Source organism: Etheostoma cragini, chromosome 1 (assembly GCF_013103735.1).
Source record: "Etheostoma cragini isolate CJK2018 chromosome 1, CSU_Ecrag_1.0, whole genome shotgun sequence".
NCBI lineage: Eukaryota > Metazoa > Chordata > Actinopteri > Perciformes > Percidae > Etheostoma > Etheostoma cragini.
The window spans coordinates 27,265,476-27,277,893 of record NC_048407.1 but is presented as its reverse complement, the minus strand read 5'-3'; the positions used below and the strand labels follow the sequence as shown (position 1 = coordinate 27,277,893).

The following is a 12,418-nucleotide window of genomic DNA, read 5'->3' as shown; positions in this document are numbered from 1 at the left end:
TTGAATGAATACATTACTACTGCTTCTATAATTCTTGCTAATGATGAAAATGTTCCAGGGCAGCAGTGAGTAATGGCTAGAGAAGCCCTGCAAGTGTGTATGTTTTTGCACGTGTCTCTGCTGTTGCACTCCAGTCAGTTGGTGTGTGCGTGTGTTTGCCTGCCTGTTAGTGTATACCTGAGGACGGTGTCATGGGAGTAGCCACCAGGCCGTTGACATTGAAAGCTGCCATTTGCTGCATTTGCGCGGCAGCGATGGCTGCCATGGGGTTCAGGTAGGACCCTTGCGTTGCTGCCATCAGGGCTGCTTGCTGTTGCATCATCTGCTGTAGGATTAAAGAGCAGTGGGGAGAAAGGCGAATGGCGGGAGGGATGGAGGGAAGGACAGAAAAGGTAAGGAGGGTGAAATAGCCGCAGGAACGGAGCATGTTTATACAGACATCTCTGTTTGCTTGGCCCATGCGTTGTTCTTGAACAGAGTGGTCCGTGTTGCCCTGCAGCGTTGCTTCCCAGCAAGTATAACACCGCTCTGGCGTTGTGCTCATTATACTACACAAGATTAAGGCTATGCAGTAAAATGAGTTTAGCAAGGTGGAGACTATGTATATCTATATGAACCGTATATGTATAACTCCGCCGCGGTGGCAGAGTTAGTGGAAAGAGTGTGCGTGAGGGGGCGATTCTCACCTGTCAGGGTGAGTTGTTAGCTACTGTGTGAGTGCAAAATCTCACAGACTCCTAACTCAGGCTGTGACTTTCATGTGTGAATAAGAAAGGGGGGGGGGCAGGCAAGGAAAGGTGTAGGAGGTGAGCAGGTTTGGGTTCTTGGTAATGAAGTTCACCTCCGTTTGAGTGTTAAGGCATACAGTATACTGTATATAAGTAGATGAAATGTTAAAGAGGCAAGGTTGGGTAGGCAGTTTAAATTCACAGAGAAAGTCAGGGAATTTGGGAATGGAAAGTGAATGTGGAATGGATGCTGTATGAAAGTAAAACAGTGTAGTGCTGAGCATGCATGATAAGCAGCTTCCCTGGACAAATGAAGGGATAACAAGACACAATACAAAAGCAGTCCAACATTTTATGTAAAACAATTGTACATGTGGACTCTGACAGCCATTTAATCGTCTGAATTACTTAAGGAGTTGTTTGCTGGGAGTGTCACATGTCTAGTGGGAGAAATAGTCAATTCAAACCTCAAATCACAACAGTTTTCATTTCCTTTTTTAAAAGCTCACCGTCTCCTCCCCCGCCGGGCTGAGACTTACAGCATGAGAGTAGGCGCCATAGGCCCCAAACTGGATGGTCATGGGACTGAAGATGCCGAGCTGGCCCGCCATCTGGTGCATCCTGCGCAGAGTCCTTTCCTTATCAGTGTCGGCAAATTTGACCACCAGACTGGACGAGGCACCCTAGAGTGGCACATATATTTACAAGGTTTGTGAAATATGCAACTAAACTTACATTTATTTTCAATTTCTGTTTTTCTATTTTCTTTTTCTATTTTGTTTTCTTTTTTTTCTTGTCTATGGAAATTGATAAATTGGACACTTTACAGTCTATTAAAATACTTTTCATTGACGGCATGGAGTTAAGCAAAAACCAATTAGCATAAAACTAACAATCTGGATATAAATAAATATAACAAGTCAATTGGGCTGTTGAAGTTTCAGCAGAGTACAACAACTAATAATACCAACTTTTGCAACAACCATGGTTACTTGTAATCAGCAGTGTTTTGCAGATTGCACCTGCCACTTCAGCAGGCCAACTAGCTAATGAGCTTTTGTTTGTTAGCCACAATTGTTTGTGAAAATCCTTTGACTGAATAAATAGTAATTCACTGGGAAAAACTGAAAGAGGAAAACGAGGCACTATTATACAGATATACGCATTTTCTGTAACAAAAGTTGTTTGGATCTCATGAGATCTATCATCTCATTAATACTGTCACTGACTGACAATGTTACATAAGCCTGACAAGTCTATTGCTCTGTATCTGCTCTGTAATACTATATGTGATGCTTTATCTGGAAGTGAGCAGACACGTGTACACATTGAACACTATCAGTCTGTCCATTACCTAAACAGGCCATTTAGAAACAAGGTTGCCAAATGCATGCAAACCATTTGCATCTTTTAATGTGTGGTTAAAAGTAGCTTTTTCACAATAGGTGTGTTTCCATTGGGAGATGACTTACAACAAAATATTGGCTCCACAATAAAAATATGTAGACCTGATTTGTATCAGTGCATTAACCTTTGTTCATTAAAAACCTGAGTCTGAGTTCTCTATAAAGGAGAAACAGTGGTGAGCTTCATTTTTTTATGTCATATAATGTCCATTCACCCCTTTAAGACCCAATATCTGTAACCCAAGGAAGCCAGTGAAAGTGAATATGCACCTTTCATGACTGCAGTCATTTAGCTGTCACTCTTAAATGGAAGAGAATAGTGAGTGATATTTGCTTTTTTGAACTTTCCAACTCCACTGTATACACTGGGAGTGAACTGTGATCCTAACCAGATCCCACAGGAGTCCCAGTCTCCCAGTGGTGAAGCTCCACTGAATACAGTACTGGCTAATTAGGTCTGACAAAAGCCTTCGGCATGTGGAGGGCGAAGTATTGACTAATGGCTCTGCCTTATGGCAGATATAGTTCCGTATTGATGTCCATGCTCCTGAGTTTGCATCCAATTAAATCATTTCAGACAGAGACCAGAGTCAGTTCCTCATGTGACATCCAGGCAAGGAGAAAGGCGGGTAGAGTGTCTGTGTGTGAGTGAGAGACGGAGAGAGGGAGAGGGCGGATGAGGAGGCTCCCAGGCAGCCACAGACACTGTCAGGAGGACCAGGCTCCTATTTAATTAAAGGCAATGCATGCTGGGAAAAAGCACGGAGCAGCACCAGGACAGAAGGACACAGGCAGCCAGGGGGCAGTCAGGATATGATTAGTAAGATCATAAAAGCAAAGACACGGGGAGAAAAGGACTCCATAATCACAACTTGGATTCATCTTTCACAAAATGTCTCATCCTGACAGGGTCAGTACAAATTCAGGCTTTGATTTAGATTTCCATATTTTCTTTGGGTGTAGATCTTGAAAATGTGAATGCGGAGGACACAGTGACAGGGAAAGACGAGACTGTCCAGTGTGAGTGATGCTTCATACACCTGTTTGTCTGTGCACAAGTTTATATGACTCTCTGTACAAAAAAATTGAAATTGACAAAGCTAGACAAAGATTGAGTTTTACTTACATGATGCACAATTCTAAAGCAGAGCCATCCAAATAGAAATTCCCAGTAACAAACAAACAAAAGCCTTGTTAAGCTTAATATGGCAAGTAGTGTACTCAGCCACTGAACACACACAGCCTCAGTTTTGCTGTTGTGCGGCCTTACTCTATGCTGTTTCATAGTAATTCATACAAAGGTGTATCCTATTTTTGTAATCGCTTCATGAAATTTAAACAGGAACAGCTAAGCATTAATGCCATTGAGATGGCAGTTTGCCTGGTTGGTCTTGTCCTTTGCAGTTTGGTTAGTCATGTTTGCTGCAACAAACCTTACATAATATCTAGTCATATAATTGTCCTGCCAAAGCGGATTGTTTTATTGGACATTACCCTAACATTAGTTGGATCCTTTCCGAGCTAGTTTCTGTTCTTATCTTTTTTTTTTCCCTTTTCTTAAAAAAAGACATATGTTGTTTTTTTTTAAATGTAAAAAACAAACAAGCCCTTGTTCAGAGGCTTTGCAAGGAAGCTATTTGACTAACCCATGTGGAAAGTGGCTTACAAACATTTCATTAACTCAACCAAGGGAATGTGTTGGGTGTATTTAACTGTGTGAAAGAGGCTTAGGAATGAAGGAAGGCATCAGCATGGACCCCAGGGACAGTGTGTCTCAGATGGGATCCTATCAGAGCCAGCCAGCACCCAACCTCAGGCCAGAGGAGACCCATCTGGTGTTTCTCCCTCAATGCCATTTCAATTAGGTAAATCAATACTCCGATGTGGCGCCGTTAACAGCACAGTTTTTCCCCTTTCTAATTTTATTTTATCCCACCTCCTGAGCTTTTTCAGTTCTTTCTCAACGTTGTGGCCCAGTTGAAGGGACGGGGCTGTTGGATTTAATGTGACTGGCATTGAGCAAACATTCTCCTCCAGCGTTGTTGCTCAAGCCTGCCCACAGTACGGGGGCACGGCATTTGGATCTGCTTTGTGTATTTGTGTATTCTTACATTCATTTAAAACCTCATGAAGAATGCATTGTGAGCATCGGGACTGTGAAAGCCCAAGGCTGCCTGTACTCACTGCACCGTGACTCAAGATCAGGCAAGCCTGGCTTGGTCTGGCCTCTCCCAGCAGAGTGCTCTGTTGTAGACGACAGCACTGGAGGAAACCCAGGCTGCAATGTCTGCACTGAACAGACTTGGCAGCAGCATTAAAACACTACAACAGCCTCTGCCGGTGTTGTCAGCAGTGCCACTCATATCACAGCCCCGCATATCTGACTTTCATAGTGTAAAAGGAAAGATATCACCTCTAAAAATGAAAAAGATTTTCTCTTTCATCCCCTCTTCCAAACAGGGGAATTTTACATCCTCACATCTCAAGTGGAGATATTCCGAGTAGAGCCGAGGCCTAATCAGATACAGCAGATTTCAGAGTGTGACCTCCCGCAAAGATCAAGTGATCAGGATCAAGAGTTTCTACCCACATAGATAAAGAGCAATATGTGGCCAGGCAATGAAGGAACAGGTGACAGCAGACAATAGGCACTGGATGCAAAGCAGCCACACCTTGGTGGTGGTAGCAGAAAATCACAAGCTGACAAACAAACAGAATAATAACCTCCACCAGCATGACTCCTATACCTGGAGAGAAAATGAATTTGCTGAATTTGATAAGGGCCAACAGGGAGCCTTCACTTTTGACAGGTACAACTAAGGAATTGGTCACGGGTTCACAAACTAATCTAATTTCTCAAACAACACACTTGACTTGTGAAAATCTCCTGTATTGGATTTTGTATAGGACGCAAAATGTGTAGATGAGAAAATACACAACGGTAATTGAGGGATTAGAACACAACTACACCAGTGAAATGGCATTACGCTTTTATCTGTGCATTACTGTGATACAAAGACACTGGTGTTAAGTGTGTGCTAACAGGTAAACAGGCACTTGTCTTCCATCCTCTACAGAGACTTACAGCAGTATGATTCAATGGCACACTCATTGAAGGCAACACTGTCATTGGGAAAGCATACTAATGATTACCAACAAATGTTCTAAGAACCTACTTTCTCCCTCTTTCGGCAAACAGATTAAGGACTAATAAAACTTCCAAAATTGCCTCAAGTTTTTACAAACGTAGAAGTACACCATGACAAGTTTGTTTGGTAAATTGATGAATCCTCTGTTGGCTTCGTATTCAACTCTCTAAACCTTGCTACATCGATGCTAGCCTCATGGGAGGACTGTCTCCCATTAGCACTGGATGATGCTGTCTTGGTCTGGCCTTGCTGCACCACATACTGCTTCTGCCACTGAGCACTATACATCTCCCCCAAAAGAGAAACACTGCCATTCCTAATGTTATTTCTCACTTGGTGTGTACAGTATACTGTGTTTTGTAAATAACAGTTTCCACCACAATATGTGAGGAGTGCAAAAACTCAAAACTCCATGTAGTATGTCAGCTACAAGCCTGCTGAGATTCTACAGTGGTTTCATGTGGCATTTGATGAATTGTGTGTTACAATGACTATTCTCTCTGGCTTGGTCTTATCTCTCATTAATCTGGAACTATAGTATCACACACATGCACGGTCTTGTTGCTGCCAACACCGGCAAGCTCCACAGGCCCTGTCAGCCACGCTGTGACACCGAACATGACAATGTCTGCAATTTGCTGTGTGCTGTCTGCCTGCCCCCGGCTCTGCCATTTGAAGTTTTGCCACCTGTGCCTTTGCAGCCTTACAGTAATTCAACAGATGAACCAGTGAGAGTGCCTATTCTGTGCCCAATCACCTTTTTAAGTTAATTTTGGAAGCACTTGCAATCTGCAATAAACATCAATTAAAGCTATGACCCGATCTATCAGTGCATGCCCTTGCCCTTAAGCTTCATTAAAACCTTTTATTTTGGGCCAGCTTATTTTGGTGCCGGTTTTATTTATGGCACATTTGTGTGTGCCAGGTAACACAGATGCTGGAGAGAGAACATTAAGAGGGAGAGCGAGACAGAGAGGGGGTGAGAGACAACTCTTTGTTCAAGGTTCATCCAGACCTCACAGCTGGCACCAGGCAGTGAGCAGAGAAGCCCACTCTCTGAATCCTGCCTCCTGTTAGTCTGTTGTTGACGACATGTGGCAGTGATATTATCCAAATTAACTGCATCCCCCATCGGTACCAAAGCCTTAGTTGGATACTAATGGCCACCTTGCCTATTAATCTGAGAGGAAGTTGGATTTGGGGAGAGGAGGATAACAGGTGCAGGGATAGAGGGAGAGAGATACGGATAATATAGATTATTAATGAACTTTTGGATAGCTCTTGATCCGCCCCAGGTCTGTTTGGGGCTCCATATGTTGCGTTGGACAGTTCATCTGCAGCAGACCTCAGGTGGCTCAGTGGCCCAACCTAGTGCAACTGTGCTTGGGTTACAGCAACACAGACATACACAAAGTATCCATAAGTAGTCCGCATGAGCCAAATTTGAGCCCAGAGGAGTCCAATTATCTAAATCTTCTGAATGTAAACTTATTCTGTTGATTGAGTCAACAAGATATTTCGAGCACAAGGTAAGTATTTTGATTTATATCAAATTTTAGTAAGAGGCCTGTCATCATTGTGCTCAATCAGTTTGCAACATGATTATTCTTTGGCTCATGGGCTACTGCTTATTAAATTGTGGGTTCTGCGCCTAGGTTTGGTCTTTATTGAGCACAACAACAACCAAACATACAGTTAAAATGACTCTATCACATATTTCCCTCCCTCACTACTTCAATGTAATGCAAAATGAGGTGGCATCAAAAGAAGTGTTTATTGTATATTACATCTTGCTTCTAGGACACTATCTAGCTGCCAGGAGACGTCCGTAAATATTTATTGAGAAACATCAGTGAAAAGGGAGAAGGTGTAGATCTGCCAGAAAGAGTGTCTGCTCATGTGTGTCCAGCTGTGCAATACTCAACACATACCCAGCACTGACAGGGAGATGCTTTGTTATTCATCATTTCTTTTACTTATGCCTTTTTAGTTGCCTTGTTCAAGCCCAACAAAAGTATATCCAATTATTAATTAACTGCCGCTTGACAAGAGTTACAGATTTGGTGTCCTCATTTTTCAGCTATACAAATCAACACCAACTAATACTGTTTCATGCATCTTATAACGACTCTATATCAAACACCATAACCTACTCTTCACAATTACTTGTTTATGGACAGTTAAACTATATTTCACATCAATAATAAGCACATTTACATCTACATCTTTGTGCAATATAGTCCTCATTAAATATAGTGATGCTTGTGCCATTCTCTTGCAGTCCATGTGAGGTCTTCTCTCATTACATGTCAACATGCTGTATGATCTTTTGCAATGCTCTATACAGTGTGTGTTGTCAGCCAATCCATGAGAACAAACACCTGCATTTGTGTCCTATGTCTGTAAAATGAATGTAGGGACTATATGGGATCTGATTGGGCTGCGCAGCCAGCATTTACAGTTTAACATTATTCCACAACATGTTAAGATACATTTTTATTTCTACCATTTTTGGGTAGATGATACAGAGGCTTTGAAAAATTAATGTAGAAAAGCTCAATGTTAATGGGAGGCTGATAAACGGCAAGTGTCCAACAATGAAGGACGTAATGCTGAAATATCGGGATGCAGTTAAGGTAGCAAAAGCGGTTTATTAATCTGACCTCATTTTAATGATTCATCCTAACTCTAAGCTGCTTTTCAATACTATTGACTTACTTGTTAACCTCCCTTCTAGTCACTTTAATGAAGCATCCCTTGATAAGTGTGTTCAAGTGTTTTAAGTGGGTAACATTCTTCAATAGAAAGTAGCCTCTTGACAGGGGCCAAACTGTCATTGTTAATGATTTGGCTGTTTTAAGTAATTTCTCCCTTGTTGCTAGTGGAGGCTGTGGCTTGAATGAAGTCTTTTACCTGTCCCCCTCCATATTATTATCTACAGCATTTTTGCCACTGGTTTCATTTATTTTAAACATGCAGTTGGTCTTGGTGCAGTTGGTTTTTACATGGTTGTATCCTTCCCTTAGAACATATCCTTATCCTCAGTAGAATTGAGATTCTTAGTTCTCAATCCAGTTATATTATTGACATTTATTGTTTTCATGCGTAATTCTACTTGGGTGTACCAAAAGCAAACAAAAAAGTACCACTGTTATGCTGATAACACATGTACCTATAATACCTGTCTAGCCATTTCCATAAATTGCCCTGGCACCATGCAAAGTGTTAAAAGTTAATCACACCAATTCTGAAATAGTCTTTTTTTGGCCTACTAGCTCAACTAAATTGCTTCACCATGAAGATGACACACTGTCTTCCAATGTACGGCCACTAATTTCACACTATTTTTAAGTTTTACAAAAAGGTTAAGAGAGCTGTTCAGACTTTTAACTTTTGACAGAGAGCTATTTCCCCTTGCAAAGAGAAACCTTTGAATCCGTAAGTTCAGAAAATAGTCATGCATGCTTGTTTAGTTAAATATATGATGTCTTGCACTTCTCTACTACTTGCACAACAGTGTCCCTTTTTTGTGGGTTTACACTGATTGGCCGTCATTGACTGAAGTGAATGTTTTCCTAATTCTATCACTTGTATCACAGATATTTTAAGCCAATATTACCAAAGTTGCATTCAGAGGTACTGTGGCAGATTTCCTTTTAATTTACAATCCACTTAATTTCAATTCAGAGTTATATTACAAACTTACATAACTTACACACATTAAATCATTACATGATTCCTTTAAACGGTTACTTTTATGATTCTTTTGTTTTTGTTTTACTTTTCTGTCTCTTTCTGATATTTCATTTTGTCAGAAGTTGGTGGACCATGACTTAAATGCGAGTAAATATTGAGCTTACACTCAACAGGTGGTCAGAAAAGGTTTTCCAATGGGATGCTGTGTTTCTTCTGAACGTAAGTAGAGCAATAGTGAGGAAACACATTAGCTAAAAGAACCTGATAAGCTCAAGGTTCTCTGTGTTCTGTTCTCTGAGTTTGTTTAAGAGCATTTTCCCCCTTAACTTCTAACTATCGCTACAATAAGCAAGTAGAAACCCAGTGTGGAATGCAACCTTGGCAACACTGGCATTAGATTTTAAGAATGCTAATTGTGATTAAAAAGTAACGATTTGATGTTCCAATTTAAATGTTGAAATTTTATAGAATATAGTCTTTGCTGTTTAATAATTGTGTGTGTGTGTGTGTGTGTGTGTGTGTGTGTGTGTGTGTACACAATGTCTTCTGAGAACACATTCAGTGATTCATGTGCGGTGCACAATAATCATGTCTTTATAAGACTGTGAATGTAAAAACTGTCTGCTGAAAAGGTAGGGTGAATAGCAGGAGAAGGAAATGGATATTGAGTGAAAAGACAGATACAGAGTATGCAGCTGTGCGCTGTAAGGTAGTGGATGCTGACTGTGGGAATCTTTTGTGTGCAGTAACAGCGAAAATGTCTGAGGGTGAGACTGTTGATGTGCTTTGAAAGGAGTCACTGTGGTGACTGTGTGTGTGTGTGTGTGTGTGTGTGTGTGTGTGTGTGTGTGTGTGTGTATATATATATATATATATATATATATATATATATATATATATATATATAGTACACTGTTTAGACATACTAAATGGTAGTAGAAAGGAGAAAGAAATTGGTAAGTAGATAGATCTGGTATCTTTTGTCAAAAATGTATGAGATTTTTTTCAACCACCTAAAAAAGACAAGAAATTCAGTGTTGAATTTTAAAAAGAGGTGTACACCCTCCAGTGGTGGTATTCATGTGGAATAGAAAACTTTAAAGAAAGGCTTTCTCTGTCTCTTGGCTGGGCAAAAAAAGAGATTCAAAAAGTCCACCAATCTTTGTTGTAAACGTCATCCCAGTCTTCCTCAAACATTTTATAAAAGTAAGACCACAGGCAAAACAGCTTGCATAAATAGACATCAAAGTAACATCATATCACTTGCAAAACATGCTATGAATGTCCACATTCAGTGAAAAAGCAATTGTTTGCAACTACTTCAAAATATTTTTGACACTTAATTCTGTTGTTAGAACATTTTTAATGAGTGTGTTACTTACAGGCATAGTCTGTCCACCATGCAAGCTGTTGATGGCTGCCTGCGCTTCTGCGTGGCTGGAGAACTTCACAAAGGCGCAGCCTGTATACACAGAAAACGACAGAAATAGAGCGGATTGGCACAAAATCAGGGATATGGCCTTGAATATGGCGGAAAGACACCAATCGTCACCATTGTTTTCATGTTATCTGGTTTGTAAATATTCTGCCGTTTGTGTGTTCAGCGCATAGATCATAAATCAGTCTAATTGTAGTGAAGGCATTAGCTGTGTGGAACATCCTGTCCCTCGCCCATTTCTAATTCCACCCCCTTCACTTCAGCGCATGGAGCCAAGGCGTTTACTATCCTGACTTGTTTGTGATTATTAATCTGTTTAATATTTACACATTGTGATTTGTGTGCAGTCACTCATGAAAGAGATTATGATGACAAAGGCATAGTATTATAATCTGCCTATCTAACCGAATCTGTGCTCGCATATCATTTCAGATGGGAGGTTGGGGGCCTTTGCTCATGGGGCATTCAAATCATCTTAAATCTGTTGTGTAGTTAATTCACAAAAGGAAAAGTCAACATAAAAAGTTGGCCAGAAGACAAGGGAACGGCTGGTGGCAGCATTGTTCTGGAGCTTCATGGCATTACCATTTCAGATGATGTTAAAAATGATTTGAATAGATAATAATAATAATGATGATATTAATGCACAATGTGTTTTTGGAGGGTTACATACTGTTCACTAACCACATGATTAAATAGTGTATCAGTGTGTAGGTAAGAACAGGCTCTAAACTACCATAACATAAAGACAAGTGAAATACAGTGGAACTGAAATGTGGTAATTTTCCAAAAGCCATTAAATTAAACAGGAGCTATTTCTTTAAGCTTTATGGTCGTCATAGACTGCACACGGTCTTCTGTTATGTCCTATTCTTATCCTTGCCTTCAGGTAGCTCATGTGTTAAGTCAAGAGGTACCTAATTAACAAACTCATGGATTAATTCTGCCCCCTTTTCATTAATTGAGTAGCATGAGTGTCTTAGAACCAGACAGGCTTTTCCTGAGTTCAATCGCTGGCTTCCTGAGAACTGCTGACAACCTATTTAAAATGTTCATATAAAACGTTCATATACATTTATCCACTCTACATTCCCAAAGGAGCTGTTACAATTGATTCCAATTACAAACACTGATAGGTAGACTCAGGGGGTAGTCTGTGCCTGGCAGTGACCCCTTCACGTCTACATCTCAGGAGTCGTCTTTGCTACCCAGACAAGCAGATGAATCATTTCCTGACAAAATCAAAAAGATCAAAATCAATGAAAGACAATTTCCACCTTTACCTGAGGCTTACTCTCCACATTCCAGTCATACTGTGAATGGTAAGCAGTTGAAACTGTTGTGTGCAGACAAGTGGTGAGTAGTAAAGGCCATGTGTTTCCTGTACTGTCAAATGTCCTCAAAGCTACAGAAATCTACAGAGGCAAACAGATAAGTCAAAGAAGCCTTTGATTCTGCCACAGCACTCTAGCACCCTTTTACTTCTCTTGAACGCCCCTCCGGGTAGAGGCAGAAAAGGTCTTCATTTGTCCAACTGAAATGCATCAGCCTACTGTGTGCCATGTGACTGCCAGTCTGTCTTTGAAGGAACAAACACATTTAACCTTTGTTGTTGAAATAATAAGGGGCAGTTTGTTCTTGCAAAAGCCTTTTTGTTTTGTAAGGCAATATGACTTGCTGTTGGTTCCCTAACAAGGCTATCAGATATTGTGCCAGAATCCCAGTGACCCCAGCAGCTCAGCCCTGCCATAAATACACTCAAAACCAAAGGACTTGGCAAACACCATCAATGGCAAAGTCATGTCAAACGTACAATGTCCTCAAATTTCTCCACCAGAAAAACAATGCTGTAGCCTCAGTTTTCCTGACCTAGAAAAAAGAAAAGTTAAGGGACACAGAGCACAACATCTCAAAAGAATTGAAAGTGCTACAGCCTCATAAATTATAGTGCACATTTGAGTTTTTGAATTTGATGGCTCAGAATGGGATGGGGGGGGGGGG

The 12,418-nt window shown here is 40.7% G+C and overlaps 1 protein-coding gene across 11 annotated transcripts in view; it reads right to left on the bottom strand.

Moving 5' to 3' along the window:
• The window catches only part of si:dkey-205h23.2 (CUGBP Elav-like family member 4), a 133,987-nt gene that overhangs the window by 17,167 nt on the left and 104,402 nt on the right, over positions 1-12,418 (bottom strand). For 7 of the 11 annotated variants that reach the window (XR_004656225.1, XM_034868551.1, XM_034868526.1 and 4 more), the window contains 3 exons: positions 10,362-10,441; positions 1,238-1,411; positions 178-325 (listed from right to left, as the gene is read on the bottom strand). Coding sequence is in view for 10 of the 11 variants with exons in the window: in XM_034868551.1 (XP_034724442.1) it covers positions 178-325; positions 1,238-1,411; positions 10,362-10,441 (402 nt within the window). In the remaining variant the exon portion in view is untranslated. The remainder of the gene's footprint in view (positions 1-177; positions 326-1,237; positions 1,412-10,361; positions 10,442-12,418) is intronic. The other 4 variants (XM_034868566.1, XM_034868574.1, XM_034868584.1 and 1 more) reach the window with 2 other exon arrangements.